Source organism: Hyperolius riggenbachi, chromosome 7 (assembly GCF_040937935.1).
Source record: "Hyperolius riggenbachi isolate aHypRig1 chromosome 7, aHypRig1.pri, whole genome shotgun sequence".
Taxonomy (NCBI): domain Eukaryota; kingdom Metazoa; phylum Chordata; class Amphibia; order Anura; family Hyperoliidae; genus Hyperolius; species Hyperolius riggenbachi.
This window is the reverse complement of record NC_090652.1, coordinates 256,454,030-256,474,275: the sequence shown is the minus strand read 5'-3', so window position 1 is coordinate 256,474,275 and position 20,246 is coordinate 256,454,030. Positions and strand designations below refer to the sequence as shown.

General features: G+C 44.7%; 1 protein-coding gene across 1 annotated transcript in view; it reads right to left on the bottom strand.

Annotated features, from left to right (window-relative positions):
• The window catches only part of LOC137524980 (FAST kinase domain-containing protein 1, mitochondrial-like), a 78,075-nt gene that overhangs the window by 8,543 nt on the left and 49,286 nt on the right, over positions 1–20,246 (bottom strand). The window contains exons 9-12 of the mRNA XM_068245575.1: positions 17,596–17,710; positions 15,630–15,758; positions 12,550–12,696; positions 6,650–6,763 (exon numbers count right to left, since the gene is read on the bottom strand). Coding sequence (XP_068101676.1) covers positions 6,650–6,763; positions 12,550–12,696; positions 15,630–15,758; positions 17,596–17,710 — 505 coding nt within the window. The remainder of the gene's footprint in view (positions 1–6,649; positions 6,764–12,549; positions 12,697–15,629; positions 15,759–17,595; positions 17,711–20,246) is intronic.

Sequence of the window (20,246 nt, the reverse complement as noted above, 5' to 3'; positions counted from 1 at the left end):
ATAGAAAAAAATAGTTTGAGGAAAAAATACCATTCAATGAAAGCTTTGACTTGAAATAAAAAAAAAAATGATATATATTTTATTTAGATGTCATAAGTGTAACAAACGCTGGAGAGGCAGCCGCGGTGAACAGCGCTACCACCGCAGTTGCCTCCAGCTCCCTGCTTAGCAATGTATCCGTGCCTCAGGCGTCTAGCACGCCGAGGACGGGTCTGTCAGTTGCACATAGGGTTGCTTTGTCGCGTGTGCGCGCGCACAGACAGGACCTTTATGCGGGGAGGAGGCGCGTCAGCTGACCGGCCAGCCGGCTGACGTCAGAGGAGACGCTCGCCGCTCCTCATTGGTTGATAGGAGGGGTCGTGCCTGAAGGGTCTCCTCTGCTTCAAAAGCCTAGCTGAATCACTCGCAACTTGTCTGCTGTTGCAAATTCTCTGTGTTAGCGCTCAGACCCTTAGATAGTTCTGGTGTGCTTTGATCCGGGAGGAAACCGGGGATTTCACACAAGATAGGAATTGTTTGATAGCCTTAAAGATTTACATCACTGTGTTATTATTTGTGCATGACTCTGGCTCGTTCTGACTACTCTTCTGCTCAGTGACTTTGTACCTCTGCTCATCTGATCTTGCTGCCGACTCTGCTTGCTTAAACCCCACTCCACTCTCACCAGAGGGCCCTTGACTCTGGTGAGGGACACTGTACGGTTAGTACCCACCAGCTCCTCTGGTGTAGTATTGCCAAAGCTATCAGTACTACTGTTGCACCAATCACTCATTGCTATTTGTTGTCACATCAGCTTCTTATATACCAGTATTATAGGAGATTCTGCAGATCACCATATAATCAGATATATATCTGCATTATAGGTGATACTGCAGATCACCTAATAATCAGAATTCTGTTCTTTGCTGACACAAATCGTTACAATAAGTAAGGATAAGGTTACTACTGATGTCAAAACTGCTCTAGTCCATAAGAGGAAACCAGCTCTGAATACGAAGTAGTTAAACATTATTTTTGGAATCATAAAAAAAGTCTTCTTGTATGGATCAGTCATTTCAGACTACAAAGCAGGTGATACTTTTACATATTCAAATGCAATGATATGACAAAGGGGTGCAAACTTTTAGCACTAAATAGCAACCAATTCTGATAATTTCAAGCCAAGTTTGATTAAATCATTTTTGTTGTCTACTGCTCTTTAGCTTAGGCCAATATGATGATAATTGGGTGTAAAGTTTGCTATATAGCGGGGATTGTATCATCCATATAATCCCTATAGTCTGATATATTAAGTATAGATGGGCAGCACAGTGGGATAGTGGTTAGCAATCTCATCTTGCAGCACTAGCTGCATGGAGTTTGTATGTTCCCCTGTGTCCGTGTTTCCTCCGGGCAATCCAGTTTCCTCCCACATCCCAAAAACATACAGAAGTTAATTGTCTTCCCCTTAAATTGGCCCTAGACTATGATACATACACTAAACAATATAGACATATGACTATGGTAGGGACTAGATTGTGAGCCCCTGTGAGGGACAGTTGAGTGACAAGACCATATACTCTGTACAGCGCTGCGAAGATGTTGGTGCTTTATCAATACTAAATAATAATAATAGATAATTGAACCCCTTTAAAATATCCAAAGTTTGTTACTTTGCAGCATGAAATGAAGAGACAAATGACTCATTTTTAATATACCAAAAATAACTTAAAATTACAGTAAATGTATACTGATACCTATTCAGCACTCCACTAAGTTAAAAAAACAAAACTTAGGGCAAGTGATATCTCCCGGCAGCGTCTGCCAGCGGATAATCTCCTGGCTGTACGTGCTGCTCAACAGGCAGCCAAACCTCATATCTGTACAGTGTTCGCAAACTGTCACTTAAAACAATCATTAAAAATTGGTTCACATCATAGATGACCAATGTGTGCTTAGCTTGAAGTAGACTTGTCCATAGACATAAGTTTATAGTTAAACAATTGAGCATAAGTAAAAAATAAAAGATTAGTTATTTATAGCATTGATAAGCTTTTCCTCCTGATAAAGCCCCAGAAAAGGTGCAGTGAAAGCAAACTATTGCAATAGCTGACTGAACAGAGATGTGCTTCTTGGGCTGCTCACGTGATCAGTCCTGACCCTGTCCCTTCTGGTGAATCCGATTATTCTCTACTATTTCCCAATATGCTTATTATGAGCAACTTTCATGCTAGGACAATTTTTGCTCATCTCATTCTCTTGCAGTGAGTTTTCAAACACTCAGAATAGTTGTCTTGTTGTCAGAAATCACATAAGCATGGCCTGACTCAATACTATGGAAGCGGAAAGGCAGAGAGCATATATGTAACTAGGAGTGGCTCTGCTTAATAGACTACTGCAATAGTCAGTTTCAATGCACCTTTTGTGGGGCTTTAACAGAGGGAGGAAAAGCTTGCAAAACGTAAAAAATGGAAACCAAGCGTTCGTTATGAATTTTTGTTGGGTGATGTAACAGTGTGATCATCTCAATGGATCTACTACAGGTTGAATTGAAGTCGGCATACATACACTGCGTTTCTCAGAAAATAAGCCCTCCCCCAAAAATAAGCCACAATGTACGTGGAGCTCCGCTCACAACCTCCGTCTGCCGACAGTGCAGGAAAACAGGCTGCCAAAACCTCGAATCCAAGACTGCAAAAGTGGAGTCCGCACAATGTCGGTAGAATCTGTATATCTTTATTTAGTCATTACACACAACAGGCTAAAACCAGCACCACATGCTGACATGTTTCGGGCGTTACACGCCCTTAATCATAGCATAGGCGCAAGCGAGAAAGGGTGACTCCTATATAGAATAAGTCATAGTGTGTGTAATCATATGCATTTACATTTTTATCTCTGTATCATGTTTTTATGTACTAGACTACACTAATTGGGGGACTTTTTGTCCTTGCTTTTTATATGCACTTTTCTTTGTGGGTGGGGTCATTCAAGCATGTGATATCGGGTGTAACCTTATTCAATAAGGTTACACCCGATATCACATAGAGATGGGAAGTTCGGATCTTTTCAATGATCCGGATGATTCGAATCGGATCATTGAAAAGATCCGGATCTTTGATCCGAATCTCGGATCATTTTACTACTGAAGCATTCGGGGGTGAAATGAATAGCAGGACAGGTCTTTCCCTGCTGTGGACATGAGAAGGGGAGGGGGGTGGACACACAGAGAAGGGGAGAAGATGGACAGAGGGCAGGGAGTGGACAGAGAAGGGAGGAGGGACGAGCAGAGAGCAGAAATGTTTGCTTGCACAAAATACCCACATGCTGCAATCATATGCTTTACATGTATTTCACCTATATGCTCATCTGTGTACTTTGAATGCAAACGTCGCACAGTGAAAGAAAGCATTCCCCAAAGTGAAGTGCAGCTGTTTAGTGCCGAGTGCAGGAGGATCATATTGCCCTGCAATCACAGTGCCTGCAAAGTTACAGAGCTGTGCTGAGCCAAAAGCTTCCAATGTGTTCACTGTGCACAACTACGGAACAGACAGCCTGTAATGAGCAGCACGTTATAGCCAGTATGTGTGCTCTACATATATCTGGCAGTGGCACCCATGTCCCCTCTCTCTCATCTACCTGTCCCTGCAAGGCTGGCTCCCATCCAACAGAGCGATCCATCTCTGCTCTGCTTCCAGGACCCCGCTGCCCGCTAAGAGGGGGCGTGTCGCTCCTGGCCCCGCCCCTTTTGCGACCCGAATCACTCATTTTGATGATTCAGATGATTCGACTCACAAAATAGATTCGGATCAAAGATCCGAATCGTTCATGATCCGGACAACACTAATATCACATGCTTGAATGACCCCACTCACAAAGAAAAGTGCATATAAAAAGCAAGGACAAAAAGTCCCCCAATTAGTGTAGTCTAGTTAGTACATACAAACATGATACAGAGATAAAAATGTAAATGCATATGATTACACACACTATGACATTACACAGCAATGGATATGATCATCTCGATGAATTCAAAAGTTCAAAGTTAGATCATATAACTACATGATGACAACAGGCAGAAATGGACAGCTCAGTCACTTCAAGTGACTGTATTGAGGTCCCATTTTGCATTGAGCCCTCCCGGCGAGCGTGTCCCTAACTGGAAGATCCAATATGCCTCCCGGGTAAGGAGACGTTTGTAAACGTCTCCCCCTCTCGGAGGCCTCAGGACACGCTCGATACCCTGAAATGAAAAGGAGGACATATCGCCTGAATGGACCAATATAAAATGCTTCGCTACATTTGACACCTCCAAAGTTAACCAGCCAGCTCCCCTGTAGTGTTCTGCTATACGTTGTCTGAGATGCCTGGTAGTATACCCTACGTATTGAATACAGCATAGAGAACACGAGATTAAATAAATCGTGTACTTCGTGACACAATTTATATATTGTTTTATGGGGAAAGTTTTACCATTAAACAAGGAAATAACAGAACGAGTGGGCTTATGCACAGCACAATAATGGCAGGTTGAAAAATTACATTTGTAGGAACCAAGGGTGGTCAACCAACACGGCCGTTGTGTACGGGAGGGAAAGAGACTAGGTGATAGAATGCTCCCAAGTGTGGGAGCCCTTCTACTCGCAAATCTAACTCCCTGTTTTATTATCTGGTTAAGAGTTTTGTCAGCTTGTAACACAGGCAAAGACTTCCTCACAATCTACGTGATTTGTTTGTATTCTTGACTATAGGTAGTCACAAAATCGTATCTGTATTGGGTCGTGACAATGTCCGAGGGGAACCAGGGGTTAATAGTTCTTCTCTAGTTTTCATCAGGGCCCTCCTCCTCCCCCTCTCTATCATCCATCTGGGATAACCACGCTCCGCAAGACGAGAACCCACAGCATCCAACTCCACACCAAGGGCCGAACCATCAGAGCAGTTGCGGCGTACCCGGATCGACTCGCCCACGGGAACCGCACGGATGGTATGGGAAGGATGGCAACTGTTGGCCCTCAGGGTGGAGTTGCCACTGCAGGGCTTACGGTAGGTGCCAGAAACCACAGAGGCAGAAGAGGGGTCACCCCTCAATGTGAGGTCAAGATAATTGACCTCCGAGGGGGTCCACTGGGAGGTAAACACTAAATTTAGAGAATTTGCATTCAGGAACTCCACAAAATGTAGGGCCTCGTCGTGCGTGCCGTCCCAGACGACCAGCAGGTCGTCTATATATCTGCCATACCACACAATATGACCCGAAAACATATTTGAATCGCTAAACAAGTGGAGCTCCTCCCAACAGCCCATATATAGATTGGCCAGTGAGGGAGAAAATTTTGCTCCCATTGAGGCTCCACAACGTTGTAAATAAAAATCATATTCAAAAAGAAAATAATTGTGGGTAAGCAGATATTGGACGGCATGCCCGACGAAGAACTGGAGGTCCACGGAGAAAGCAGAGTATCTCGCCATATGGTAGTCGAGAGCATCTAGAGCAAGAGCATGCGGGATGCAGGAATATAATGATTTGACATCAATGGCAATCCAACTGTAGTTGTCGTGCCATTGAAAATGCTGTAAGCTGCTAAGCACATGCTTAGTGTCTCGTATATAACCAGGGAGACGTTGCACTAGGGGCTGTAGGTGTTCATCTACCCAATTTCCCAGGCGCTCCCCCAGGTAGCCAATCCCGGCCACAATTGGCCTGCCCTCTGGGGGAAAACCCTGTTTGTGGATCTTGGGCAGATGATGAAACACCGGAACAACAGGCGAAGAGACAGCGGGATACTCTGCTAATCGTTTGGAAATCACCCCCAGACTTTCACCTAGGGACAGGAGCACAAGCAACTGCCTGCTAAACTCCGCAGTAGGATCACATCTCAAAGGAGAATAAGTGACTAAATCCCGGAGTTGCCTCAATGCCTCCATGCGATAAACCTCAGTGTCCAGCACGACCACTGCTCCCCCCTTATCCGCATTTCTAATAATGATGCGTGCATTTGCAAAAACAAGCCCTAGCTGTATACAGGTAAGATTCTATGCTAGTGTATTGGGAGGTATGCAGTCTTTTACCGCACCTCCCTTGTGGCTGCGCCCCCCTCTGTTCACCTGTAAGCGGCTCCAGTATCCTAAGATGGTCGGGGCCCTTTGACCTGGTCGCGACACACACACTGTATGCTATGTCGGCATTGTGACCACGCTCCTCTCTCATCAAAAGCAATGTGCACGCGCTGATGCATCCCCGGCACACATTGATTAGGGCTAGAGGGGAGTGCGGTCACGGAGCTGTCCCAGCTTACAGCGCATGTGCGGTGACCGGGTCAAAGGGTGCGGACCATCTAAGGATGCTGGAGCTTTGTACAGGTGAATGGAGGGGGACGCAGCCGCAAGGGAGGTACGGTAAGAGACTGCATTCCTACCAATACACTAACGGCGTCACTGCTCAAAATACGACCCTTCCAGAAAAAAAGCCCTAGAACATTTTTGGGGGGGTACAATTAATATAAGATGTTGTCTTATTTTCGGGGAAACATGGTAAGCCTTTCAGCTATTTCCCTTTTACAGCACATACCGGTATTTAGGTTATAAGGACTGAATCTGTTTTGGGCCATGTGAAGAGACAAATGTTTCCTTTCAGTGGCTTGTGCTAATACATTTTCCAGTATCTTACCTACAGTGTAATAGTACGGTGTGACAACAGACGTTCTCGTATAATGTATTCCTCCGAGGGCTTCGGCCAACATTTGCTGGATGAAAGGACGTTTGGTACTTTCCAGGTCATTATCTAAATAGAGAAAAATTCTTATCAGCTATAAAAAAACATTGCATTCACATGCGTAAAGTAATTTTTACACAGAAATACCAACGTAGCCTGAACACTGGTCAACAAAAGTTAGAGGTTAAAATGATAGGCTCTGACCGAATGAGGAAAGATTGGGGCGTATTAGGGCGTCCCAGGGCTAAGCCCCCCCCAACGACAGTGGCAGCCATGTTTCCGAAGACTTCCAAAGCTCTTCAGAAACCTCCGCCTACTTGGCTGTGGCCCGCTCCCAACTCAGCAGCCACCAATCTGGCCGTGGCTGCCGAGCTGGGGACTGGTCGCCGCCACGCAGGTGAGCGTGGCCAGAGCTTTGATGGGCAGTAAAAAAAAAATCACGGGGGAAAATGTCAAGACAGGTGAGTATTTAACCCTGCAAACCCACTAACCCCCCCCCCCCCCCCTCTCCATAATTTCAACTTCTAGGACGCTTTAAAATGGTCTACTTTTAGGTGACAAAACCTTGCCGTTTTTTTCCCCCAGTGTCTAACCTAGGGAGGAATGATTAGGGTGTGCGTAATTATTCAGCCCCCTGAGTCAATACTTTGTAGAACCACCTTTTGCTGCAATTACAGCTGCCAGTCTTTTAGGGTATGTCTCTACCAGCTTTGCACATCTAGAGACTGAAATCCTTGCCCATTCTTCTTTGCAAAACAGCTCCAGCTCAGTCAGATTACATGGACAGCGTTTGTGAACAGCAGTTTTCAGATCTTGCCACAGATTTTCGATTGGTTTTAGATCTGGACTTTGACTGGGCCATTCTAACACATGGATGGGTTTTTTTTTCAACCATTTCATTGTTTTCCTGGCTTTACGTTTAGTATCGTTGTCCTGCTGGAAGGTGAACCTCCGCCCCAGTCTCAAGTCTTTTGCAGACTCCAAGAGGTTTTCTTCCAAGATTGCCCTGTATTTGGCTCCATCTATCTTCCCATTTACTCTGACCAGCTTCCCTGTCCCTGCTGAATAGATGCACCCCCCGAGCATGATGCTGCCACCACCATATTTGACAGTGGGGATTGTGTGTTCAGAGTGATGTGCAGTGTTAGTTTTCCGCCACACATAGCGTTTTGCATTTTGGCCAAAAAGTTCAGTTTTGGTCTCATCTGACCAGAGCACCTTCTTCCACATGTTTGCTGTGTCCCCCACACGGCTTGTGGCAAACTGCAAATGGGACTTCTTATGCTTTTCTGTAAACAATGCCTTTCTTCTTGCCACTCTTCCATAAAGGCCAACTTTGTACAGTGCATGACTAATAGTTGTCCTATGGACAGATTCCCCCACCTGAGCTGTAGATCTCTGCAGCTCGTCCAGAGTCACCATGGGCCTCTTGACTGCATTTCTGATCAGTGCTCTCCTTGTTCGGCCTGTGAGTTTAGGTGGATGGCATTGTCTTGGTAGGTTTACAGTTGTGCCATACTCCTTCCATTTCTGACTGATCGCTTGAACAGTGCTCCGTGGGATGTTCAATTTGGAAATCTTTTTGTAGCCTAAGCCTGCTTTAAATTTCTCAATAACTTTATCCCTGACCTGTCTGGTGTCTTCTTTGGACTTCACGGTGTTGTTGCTCCCAATATTCTCTAAGACAACCTCTGAGGTCGTCACAGAGCAGCTGTATTTGTACTGACATTAGATTATACACAGGTGCACTCTATTTAGTCATTAGCACTCATCAGGCAATGTCTATTGGCAACTGACTGCACTCAGACCAAAGGGGGCTGAAAAATTAAGCACACACCACTTTGCAGTTATTTATTTGTAAAAAATGTTTGGAATCATGTATGATTTTCGTGCCACTTCTCACGTGTACACCACTTTGTGTTGGTCTTTCATGTGGAATTCCAATAAAATTGATTCATGTTTGTGGCAGTAATATGACAAAATGTGGAAAACTTCAAGGGGGCCGAATATGTTTGCAAGCCACTGTATTGTGTAATGCATACATAACATTTTTTTACATTTGTCCCAGAGAAAATGTACTATAAATTACCATTTTTTATGTCGCTGTCATAGGCTGTAAAAATCTGACAGGTTTTAGTCCAGCTTCTAATGGGAGATTCTCGGGGTTTTCTTTATTTACAAAAGCACGTACTGAACGGCAGTTGTGAAGTCATACTGTGAGAATAGTGTGCAAGCAGGCTGGCATCTTTGTATAGATCTTTTCCAGGGAGTGCTTTTGTAAAGTATAAAGGAAACACTGAGAATACCCTATGAGGAGATGGACCAGTCCAAAACCTGCCAGATTTGTACTGCCTACTGAAAGCACCATAGGAGAAAAGTAATGTATAGCTCATTTTACTTTGGGACAAATGTACTTTTTGTGATTATGTATTTTAAGGTTTTCTACGATACTTGTATTTTAAGTCCTAATTGAGCTTTTCAAAAAAATGCAAAATTCTGAGTTCAAATGGAAAAACATATTTGGCAAAAAACGAACATAGCTTGCATGCCTACAATAAAATATAGGGGTCGTAAAACCTTGTTGTGAGGAGTTCCTCTGTAACAGAGACTGAGACACGTTCCCCAAGTCTCTCGCCCAGATCAACCTCTGCGTCACGCCACTGCGTCCTTACCCCTCTCTCAAATAGTTTTGTTGAGTAAATCAACTCTTCATGAGCATGATGCTTTTTGCAACAAAACTAGTTGTGGGAGGGGTGAGGATGCGGAGACCTGACACAGAGACCGATATTGGCGAGAGGCAAATGGCCTACACACGAAGTAGAGCCTGTTAAAACTGTGTGCAATAACATATCTTCTAATGGGAGCGCACATTATCAATATTTTTCAACTTTTATTAAGTGGAAAAGTGGATATTGGTCGCACTACCAGCAGATGTAGCGTTAGGATGTGCCTGGATCCAGGAACTGACAGCCAGCAGTCCCAATGTTGCAGAAATAAAGTTCAGTCCAGCACCATCCAATATTATGTTCTTTCACTTTATTTGAAGATAACTGACATAATACAATGTTTCGGAAGGACTAACCTCGGAGGACAAAGGAGGTTAGTCCTCTGTTGTATGTCAGTTATCTTCAAATAAAGTGAAAGCGCATGTTACGCTTGGTGGTATATTCTCCACAGTCAGCACGTGGTGAATATCCTGACGTGAAGGAGGTACACATGCTAGCACAAGGAACCAGGATATCCCCAGTTTAGTGGAGGAGAGGACTGACTCCAACAGGAGATGTGGCGCACAGAGCAGGCGTAGATCCGAACAGCCACAAAAAATCCTTCCACTATAGTGGCTCAGCGCAAGGTAGCGCTGAGTGCATAAACTAGACCTCAGAAGATCAGGACAGGTAACAGAATGAACGCTTGCTTAACTAGTCGCTGCTTAAGTGACAGCAAGCGTCCATAACAAGACAAACTGGAATGAGGCAGCCAATGCGGTTGCAGTGGTGGTGTGCCTCACAAGGACAGGACAGAATAGTCGGGAAATAGAGTCAAAGAAGGCAGACGCAGTACATACAAATATACAATAGGAAAGATTTCTTAGCGTATTATGATTACAGCTATCAATGAACTTCAAACGACTTACTGACATATGTATATATCAGCGATAAACCGATATATGACATAAGCAAGGAACACTAACTAAGAACTGGAGCAGGACTGGGAAGGATTCGCTACTTCTACACAGAAGGGAGCGCAATCCACGCAAGGCAACAGGAACAGGACTGACTAGCTAAGCACGGGTGATCACGATACGCGCAACCTACCAAAACGTGCTGAAAGCTGACTGACTGAACACAGGATATAAACAGTTCGTGTACGTATATATCAGCGACACTGATGTATTAACGCAACACGAATACAAGGAAAATAAACACGCTAGTATGCGTATATATTGGCGATGAACTGATATATGATGCAAGACTAGCAAGTAACAAATACTGAATAACCAGAACAGGACTTAGAAGGACTCACTGACCCCTTTGCAGGAGTCAGTGCAGTCCACACGAGATCTAGGAACGAGGGGGGCCAGAACAGAGTAACAGACTGATCTGAAACTATGATAGCCCGAGGAGCCCTGCAGGAAGCAGATCTTTATACTGAGGTCATCCAAGACAAGACAAGACAAATAACACTTATATCGTGCTTTTCTCCTGGCGGACTCAAAGCGCCAGAGCTGCAGCCACTAGGGCGCGCTCTATAGGCAGTAGCAGTGTTAGGGAGACTTGCCTAAGGTCTCCTACTGAATAGGTGGGAGCAGACATGCAGATTCCCACACAGGTGAATGGTAATCATTCAATCCCGAGCTGGCCAGAACTGCAGAGCCACTACAGATGAAATCAGCAACTAGTTTGAGTACAACCCAAACTATGCAAGCAAATGCATGTAATGACATCAAAAACTGCTTGTCTTCAGTAAAACTGCAGCCAGCAGTACATGCTGCAGACATGATCATACCAGCGCAGAATATTGGATGGTGCCGGACTGAACTTTATTTCAACTTTTATTAAGGTTTTACGCCATAGCGGCCTTAATGGTTTTTATTTGAGGTGTAAAGGGCTCATGTGGTACCAACACAAGCGTGAACAGAGACAGTCCAGCCAGGAAAAGGCAAGGTGTACCCTAGATGACCCCAACAGAGAGTCTATACAAAGGGCGAGTGCCCCTTTCATAAGGTGTGGTGGTCCCTGCTTGTGTACCCCGTCTATGGGGAGGCGTTACATTCACAATGCTGTGTCTGAATAAGTGGACTGTTCGTAAGATTGAACTGTTTGTAAAACACAGTCTAATTTGTATATTGTATTCTGCTCTGGTTTACTAGAAGCGCAACACCATCTTTTATAAGAAAACGCAATATTTTTATTGTGTTAGTGCAGTATTGATATTTTATAGTAGACTTATCAGTATAGAAGGAAAATGGATGGGAAAACAGTCGCTCTATGAATTTGTTCAGAAGGCATTTTTCTTCTTCATTTTGCAAAAATTATGTATTTTTTTTATGTAAAATAATGATTTATTGAAAATAAATGGGTGGCATGGTGGCATAGTAGATAGCATTCTCGACTTGCAGCACTGGGCCCCGTGTGGGTTTCCTCCAACATCCCAAAAAACATACAGATGAGTTAATTGTCTTGCCCCTAAAATTGGCCCTAGACTATGATACATACTCTACACTATACTATACATAGACATATGACTATGCTAGGGATCAGATTGTGAGCCCATCTGAGGGACAGATAAGTGACAATATACTCTGTACAATGGAAGATGTCGGTGCTATATACTGTAAATACGAAATAATAATAATAATAAATAAAATACACACACACACACTGTACACACACACACACACACACACACTGTACACACACACACTGTACACACACACACACTGTACACACACACACTGTACACACACACACTGTACACACACACACACTGTACACACACACACTGTACACACACACACTGTACACACACACACACACTGTACACACACACACACACTGTACACACACACACACACACACACACTGTACACACACACACTGTACACACACACACACACTGTACACACACACACACACTGTACACACACTGTACACACACACTGTACACACACTGTACACTACACACACACTACACACACACTACACACACACTGTACATACACACTGTACACACACACTGTACACACACACTGTACACACACACACTGTACACACACACACTGTACACACACACACACACACACACACACACACACACACACACACACACACGAAGTTGGGATGGGAACACCACACCTGCCAGCCCCTCTTGTGATGGCAGCATCTGCTGACAGTACCGGTCGTGGAACCAAGGAATTTGGTATTCTGGCCGTTCGATACACACAGCTCGATTCAATTCCATTAGTCTGTGCCGTATCCTCGCATACAGACTAGGTATGAAGACTGGAAAACAAAAGTGACCAGAAAAAAGATTTGGGTCAAGGCATTTGAATACACAAGATATAATTGAGGGTTTCTATTTATCCAAATTTTTGTGTTCTACATCTTCCATTACTCGTCCATCGTTTAAATCCGTGTTCCCCAACCCTGTCCTCAAGGCCCACCAACAGCGCATGTTTTGTGAAAATCCACAGAGGTAGTTATTCAGCTCTGCAAACACCTGTGCATGTTTGTGGTTTCCTGCAAATCATGTATTGTTGGTGGGCCTTGAGGACAGGATTGGGGAGCTCTGGTTTAAAAGATGCAAAGGAATACCCAGATATTTGTTTGTAGGGATGATTGATTTTCTTTAGGCACTGAAGGCTCCGTATAGAGGTGTTAAGTAGCATTGTGGATTGTCTGTTGATGATCAGTGGTGTAAAACATCCTCACCCGTTTTGGAATGTACACTTAGATGGACACTTTCATGCTGCTGTGCCTCTCAGTGTGCAGGCATCCTCACCAGAGAAGCCCCCTCCTACCATGCACTCACTCTCTCATTCACCTTCTCACTGGTTTGAACGGTGGGGCAAAAGCACCAAAACATCTCCGCACGGATAGTTTTCACCATATCCGCATGCAATGCTTCCACGCCGATGGGCAGTGGGAGCGTGGCAGGCACAGGACCGCCTAACATCAATTGGCATCATCGCGGACCTTGCGAGATTAGCAGGGAACGAGGGCTCGCTAAAGCGCGCGTTCCCTGCACTACGCAGAGGGGGCCGCCACTATCAGCTTGCCAGCCACGATCAGAGCATGTAGGCTGTTACAAAAAAAAAAAAAAAAAAAAAAAAGCGATTTTTTTTATGTGTACAGCGCTCTGATGGGCTCACAATCTAATCACATACATAGGCTGACGTCTATGTATTTATAATGTATTGTATTAATCACAGTCTAGGGTCAATTGGGAGGGGGGAAGGGATACAAAAATGTTTTTTTAATAAAAAAAAAACTGACAGTAGCAGCAGCAATCGGAGACCTCCAAGAGGCATCTCTATTAGTGAGAAGGAGGTAAGATTCATTTGGCTGCTAAGTTGTATGGCTGAGCAATAAACTGTTAAAGCTGCAGAGTGCCTGGTCACTAGGGGGGTATAAACCTGTGGTCCTCAAGAGGTTAAAGTGAACAGTGCATCACATTTTCTAATCTGTGAGTGAGTGTCCTCCTAATGCTGAATACACACAGTTCGTTCTCGCATCGAATGCGCCGCTCGATTCCCGACGAATCGATTATTCCCGAACATTTCCGAGCGCATTTCGATGATTTTTAGGTCGATTGCCATGTAAAGTATGGCAAATCGACCTAACGATCCATCGAACCGCGAATCGGACATGTCGGAAATAAACGAATCGACGGGAATCGAGCGGCGCATCGACGGGAATCGAGTGCGGGAACGCACCGTGTGTATCCAGCATAAGGGAGGTTTGTTAATTGTGTGGGGAATGCAACAGACATTTTCTTACTTACGGGGGATGCTCAGTAGCCCCTTGTGTACATTGAAGTCTCCATTTTCTATATCTCATGCCACAGGACCGCAGTGATGTCATATGCCCCTGGCAGCTGCAGTGCATGCTGCAGGTGACACAGGATATCATTGTGGGAAGTTCAACCTGTGGCACAGGGACACAGAAAATGGACAATTCCATATTGAGAGAGAGGCTACTGAGCAGTTCCCCGTAGGTAAGCAAATGCCTGCTGAAACCCCGCCCACAATGTGATGTCAGCACCCAGGTCCTAACGTCACACTGTGGGAGCCTTATTGCATGTTGGAAAATAGTAGCTGTTTACCACTGCCAAGCAACCAGTATTTTCCTCTGCGCAAAAGGTGGATCAGCGCATCACCAGGCCGCCTCCGAATGGCCTCCAATCAGAGGTGCGCTAAGCCCCCCCAGAAACTGCAAACGCACCTTGAACCCAAACAGAAGCTCTGCATATATCCAAAAATGAATTCAATTAGTACAAAGCAAGGAAATGAACAGCGCTACTTAAAAACAGTTAAGTGCCTACCTGCAAGAGAGTGCAATCCCCACTTGTGGGATAAAATACACACCTAGCATACACATGACCTGTCTACCACTGAAGGATGTTGGTTTCCTGTAACAGCTTGCATGCAACTTGTTAAGTACTCGTCCCTCCCACTGCGGAGAAGTAATCCTTGATGGGAGGGGACCTAACACTAACTAAATCCTAACCTATGCATATGCATAGCCTGGGTGCGGCTAACCAAGTAAAATTGAAAATTGCGCAAAAGGTGGATCAGCGCATCACCAGGCCGCCTCCAAAGGGCCTCCAATTAGAGGTGCGCTGAGCCCCCCCAGAAACTGCAAACGCACCTTGAACCCAAACAGAAGCTCTGTATTTTATCCCACAACAAGTGGGGCTTGCACTCTTGCAGGTAGGCACTTATCTGTTTTCAAGTAGCGCTGTTCATTTCCTTGTTATGTACAGTATTTCCCTCTGTCCATGTGTATATTTATATAAAAAAAAAAAAAAACGTTTACCCTATCGCATAGTTAATAGTTCGTGTTGTCTGTTTATTTTCATGTCTGCCAGTAGTAAAGATGATGACATGCAGGCTGATTGTGGATCAAACAGTATGAACAAATTACATGGCGAATATCAATCATTTCTTGATCTCTGTTCTATTTTTTAACTTCTTACTTTTCAAAGTATTGATTTGTTTTTTCCCCTTTTCGCTACAGTTCCTCTTTAAATTTGTTTTTTTCTGCCTAGATGTGGGCTTTTACTACTTCCACCTCTGTTCCCTATGAAATGATAGAGGTTCCCCATCCACTCACAACTATCAGACCGTGCAAACTAAGCTCACCAACAACCATATACCATTATAAAAGGAAAAAAAAAAACTTCTTAATATAGTAACTGATCAAGTCTACAGTACCTTCAAGCTCAGAGTCCAGCCTGGTTAGGAAATCTATGTTGAATATGGCTTTTATCAATTCTTCTGGAAAGTACTCTGATACAGCAAGAGCGTAAGCCAGCAGGACCAAGACGTGGCAACTTGCCGAATCTGAGTGCAAACAAAACACAATGTGTAAACATATACAGTAGACATACTATAAAGGGCAACTTAGCCAGGTTATCGGGCCGGCTAGTGGATGAAACAAATGACCCAAGGAGACAGCAAGGGAGCCCACGGCCCGAAGGGAGCTGGATGAAGCCCTTTTTTTTCACTATCTTGGTCTAAGGTTTCATTTAAAGAGTACCCGAGAAAGAGTCATATGGTGTATTTATACTTACCTGGCAATTTTAATTTTGGGATGCTACAACCCCCTTTAAAGTGGACCTGAAGATTGCTTAAAAATAAAATTAAAAGTTTCACTTACCCGGGGCTTCTGCCAGCTCGCTGCAGCCGTCCTGTGCCCGCACATACCTGGAACGATCCTCTGGTCCCCTGCTGTGGTTCTTTTGCTGGTCATCACCTTCACTGCTCCTGCACAGCCCTGCCTGTGCGTGTCCTCGTTCGTGTACAGATTTTCTGGTACTGCACCTGCGCAGGACACTCCCGGCCATTGGAGTGCCAACGAGGATGCGCGCTGTGATGTATGGGCAGATCGACCAAGAGACAGATCTCTCTCTGATCGAATCTGATCAGAGAAAGATCTGTTGGCTGCCCCTTAAACCGGAGGCCGATTCTCGCTCGATTTCCACATGAAATATTTTGGAAATTGGCCTCGTGGAACTGTCTCAGCCGCTAAATGTTAAACTCTCTGTGACCGACTAATGCCGTTTGGTGGCCGCAGACTGGCTCTGTTGTTCCTGCAGGAAGCCATATGGTGTCATCTCGCGAGGAACAAGATTTGACGGGAGCTCGCGCTCACACATCTCTGTAACAGACGGCCGCAGCGATCAGCCTGCCAGCGGCTAATTTGCACTGACAGGCTGCATTTTGTATTTATTAAATATATATATTTATATAGTGCTGGCATCTTGCGCAACGCTGTACAGAGTATATTGTCTTGTCACTAACTGTCCCTCTGAGGGGCTCACCATCTATTCCCTGCCATAGCTGTATGTATGTAATGTAGTGTAGGGCCAATTTAATTAATAATAAAAAAAATTGCAGCAGCAATCAGATACCTCCAAAAGAAAGCTATATTCGTGGGAAGAAAAGGAGGTAAAATTCATTCGGGTGCTAAATTGTATGGCCGAGCAATAAGCCGCTAAATTTGTGAAGTGCTGAAATGTAAAAAATTGCCTGGTCGCTGGGGGGCAGAGTATAAACCTCTGGTCCTCAAATGGTTAATGTGATTCCCCCCCCCCCCCCCCCCAACTTCCCAAGTGCTCATGCATTCAAATGTCACCTGCTCCAGCAGCCGTGACTGTCTAGCTTCTCCCAGGTCTCATCTGCTGCTTCCCCATAAGTTTCTCCGTCACATGCAGCTACCACATGGTGCATGTGTGACATCCCACACATTCCTGGCTTCACTCAGGAGAAGATGGACAGTCGCACCAGCTGAAGCAGGTGAAATTTGAATGTATGGGCACATTTACAATTGGAGAGACAGCCAAGATTTTCCAGCATGCTTGATCAATACATTTCGACCGATTTTGGGCCAGTCGAGCCTGCCTGATCAACCCAATTATTAATCTAATAGGTAATAGGATGGTAGATCGGGCTGCAAAATCCACAGATGGATGGCTACCTAAACGGTTCAAATTCTGAACTGTCACCCACTGAATACATTTGGCACATTATAATGCACAAAAGATGACAAAAAAAAAAAAAGACCCAGCACTGTCGCGAAACTTAAATCCTATATCAGGGAACAATAGGACAACATTTCACTTTGAAAACTACATAAGTTGATCTCTTCAGTTTACAACTCTTCCCCAGCCCTACTTACCAATATTAGCCAAACTTTGCCGAATGAACATGTTAAAGAACTCTTCTCCATCGGGCGGCTCATAATTCATGTAACTAAAGGGTCGCAGAATTTTGAATAGATCAGCATGATGAAACTGAAGGAAATAAAGAGCAATGCATTACCAGATGTCAGCCAATCAGTTTCATCATATCACCACCCAAAAAAAACACAGGCTGTGGTCTGGTTGAAAGTAAGACTGCATTTATGCAGTATATAAATAGTCACTCGCGTAGGGCGGAGCTAAAGACAGGAAGTGACCAGCTGATGTGGAGAGGAGACGTCCTCCATGGTTTTATTGTTACAAAGCGCTTTTTTAGCGAGGATTGTGAGTATATACTCCTATCTTTTATAATAAATGTCTCTGGTTTTACACTATGAGAGGCTGTTTTAGTCCATAGAATTAACTGCACATGAGGATCATATAGAAGGAAGATACTGTTACTGGAGACCCCACACACTGAACCAAGTGCATACAGCTGTCTGTAGGGTGGACAGCGATCATAGAAGGTGAGCAGTGGGTATTTGTCAATGTGGATTGGGGTCAAACAACTGCATGTTGTGGGATGTCTGCACTATGATGGTCTCCTGTTGTTTTTGAGGCACTAAGGGTGTGAGAGAAGACAAGAGGAGGCGTACCATTGGGGCTGTGATTAAACGTGCTGTGCTGTTGGCCAGGGCAGCGTAGGAAGAAGGTGAGCGTGCCACCCCAGTCATTGCAACACTCAGTGATGGGGGTGCTCCATTAAGCTTCAGTGCATCATCCTTCACGGGGATTTTTACCCAGGGTGGTGGCCCCTCACCTAATATTGAAAACAGACTATGCTATGATCTTCTGTTCTTCTGTTTTCTTCTTTCTTCGGTCCTTAATTGTGGTTATATGCGGATCTGGTTGAAAAGCAAAACAACCAGGAAACATCAGTGCGAGTAAAGGACTGATTCTGGAAGTGCCCTGAATAGTGATTATTAATTAATTTTGGACAAATGTACATGTAAATGTAGGAGGTGAGGTGCAGCAGGCTGGGACGGTACTAGGATTAAAAAGATACTAGAGGGAAGCGCATCAGAAATACAATTTTGCCATTTATGCAGTATAGTGGAGAGGGAGGGACCATGCTTTTACTTCTGGCCAATCAGCCTAAAAAAAACCTGAAGTAGAAAAAAAAAAAGTATGCTATAATGAATTCAAGGTTTAGTTCGGATAGTGAATAGAACATCAGTAGCAAAGAAAGGGGTCTCATATTTTTATTTTCAGTAGTAGTAGTAGTATTTTTTAGCTGTACTACACAGACAATGACAACAGACAGTGAGCACTTCTGCATTTAGACCCATTGAGCTATACTCCTGTTTGCCTGATGAAGCGGGACCACACCTGCAAAACGCGTTGCACTAAGTGGAGTTAAATAACATTTTTGTATTGATATATTGTGACTCAATTGAGTTTTATATTTTCGAGGGAGGTAAGTCCACCTGAACATCCCCCTCTTTTAGACAGTTTTTATTCTACTCTGACGCCTTTGTTCACCAAGCTTTGCTGAAATCTTGATACCACCCTCAGTGGAGGGGTGCTACCCCGTTTCCTATCTACAGAGAGTGACATCTTAATAACCTGAGTGGGGTCAGGTTCTAATACTCCCCACCTGCACTTGAAGTGGTTGCCTATGGGTAACCCATGTTTGTGAGTATATATAAATATTTAGCTTTAACCCTCCTGGCGGTCTATTAAAAACCGCCAGGGGGCAGCGCAGTAGTTTTTAATTTTTTATATTTTTTTTTAAATCACGTAGCGAGCCCAGGGCTCGCTACATGATAGCCGCGCGGCAGCGGCATCCCCCCACCCGCTTCGATTGCCTCCGTCGATCTGCGATCAGGAAATCCCGTTCAAAGAACGGGATTTCCTGGAGGCCTTTCCCCGTCGACATGGCGACGGGCGGGATGATGTCACCGACGTCGTGCCGTCATTGGGAGTCCCGATCCACCCCTCAGCGCTGCCTGGCGCTGATAGGCCAGGCTGCGCAAGGGGTCTGAGGGGGGTGGGGGGGGGGGCGGAGGGTAGCGGCGAATTGGCGGCGATCGGTATGCACACGCAGCTAGCAAAGTGCTAGCTGCATGTAGCGAAAAAAATATTTATGCAAATCAGCCCAGCAGGGCCTGAGAAATCCTCCTGCGTGGCCAGGAAGGATAAACCACAACCAACTTATCAATACTACACCATATTGGGCTTTCGATATCTCTTTGTTCTTCCAAGCTCTGCCTCTGAAGGCTCGTACACGTCGGATTTTTCCAAATGACCGGTCGTTTGGACATTTGAAGGTCCGGTCGTTTGGACATCGAATTGAGCGTGTATACGATCGGTCGTTCAGCTGATAAGACTGGTTTTGACAGATCCGCTTGGCGGATCTGTTAAATCCAGTCTTATCAGCTGAATGACCGTTCATACACATGCCTGATTTGACGTCCAAACGACTGGTCGTTTGGAAAAATCCGACGTGTGTCTGTACCTTAATACTTGCAGCCACAGACCCTGAACCAGCATCTGCAAATCAGGTGTTTCTGATAGTATTGTCAGAACTGACAGGATTAGCTGCATGCTTGTTTCTGGTGTACTTAAGACACTATTGCAGCCAAATAGA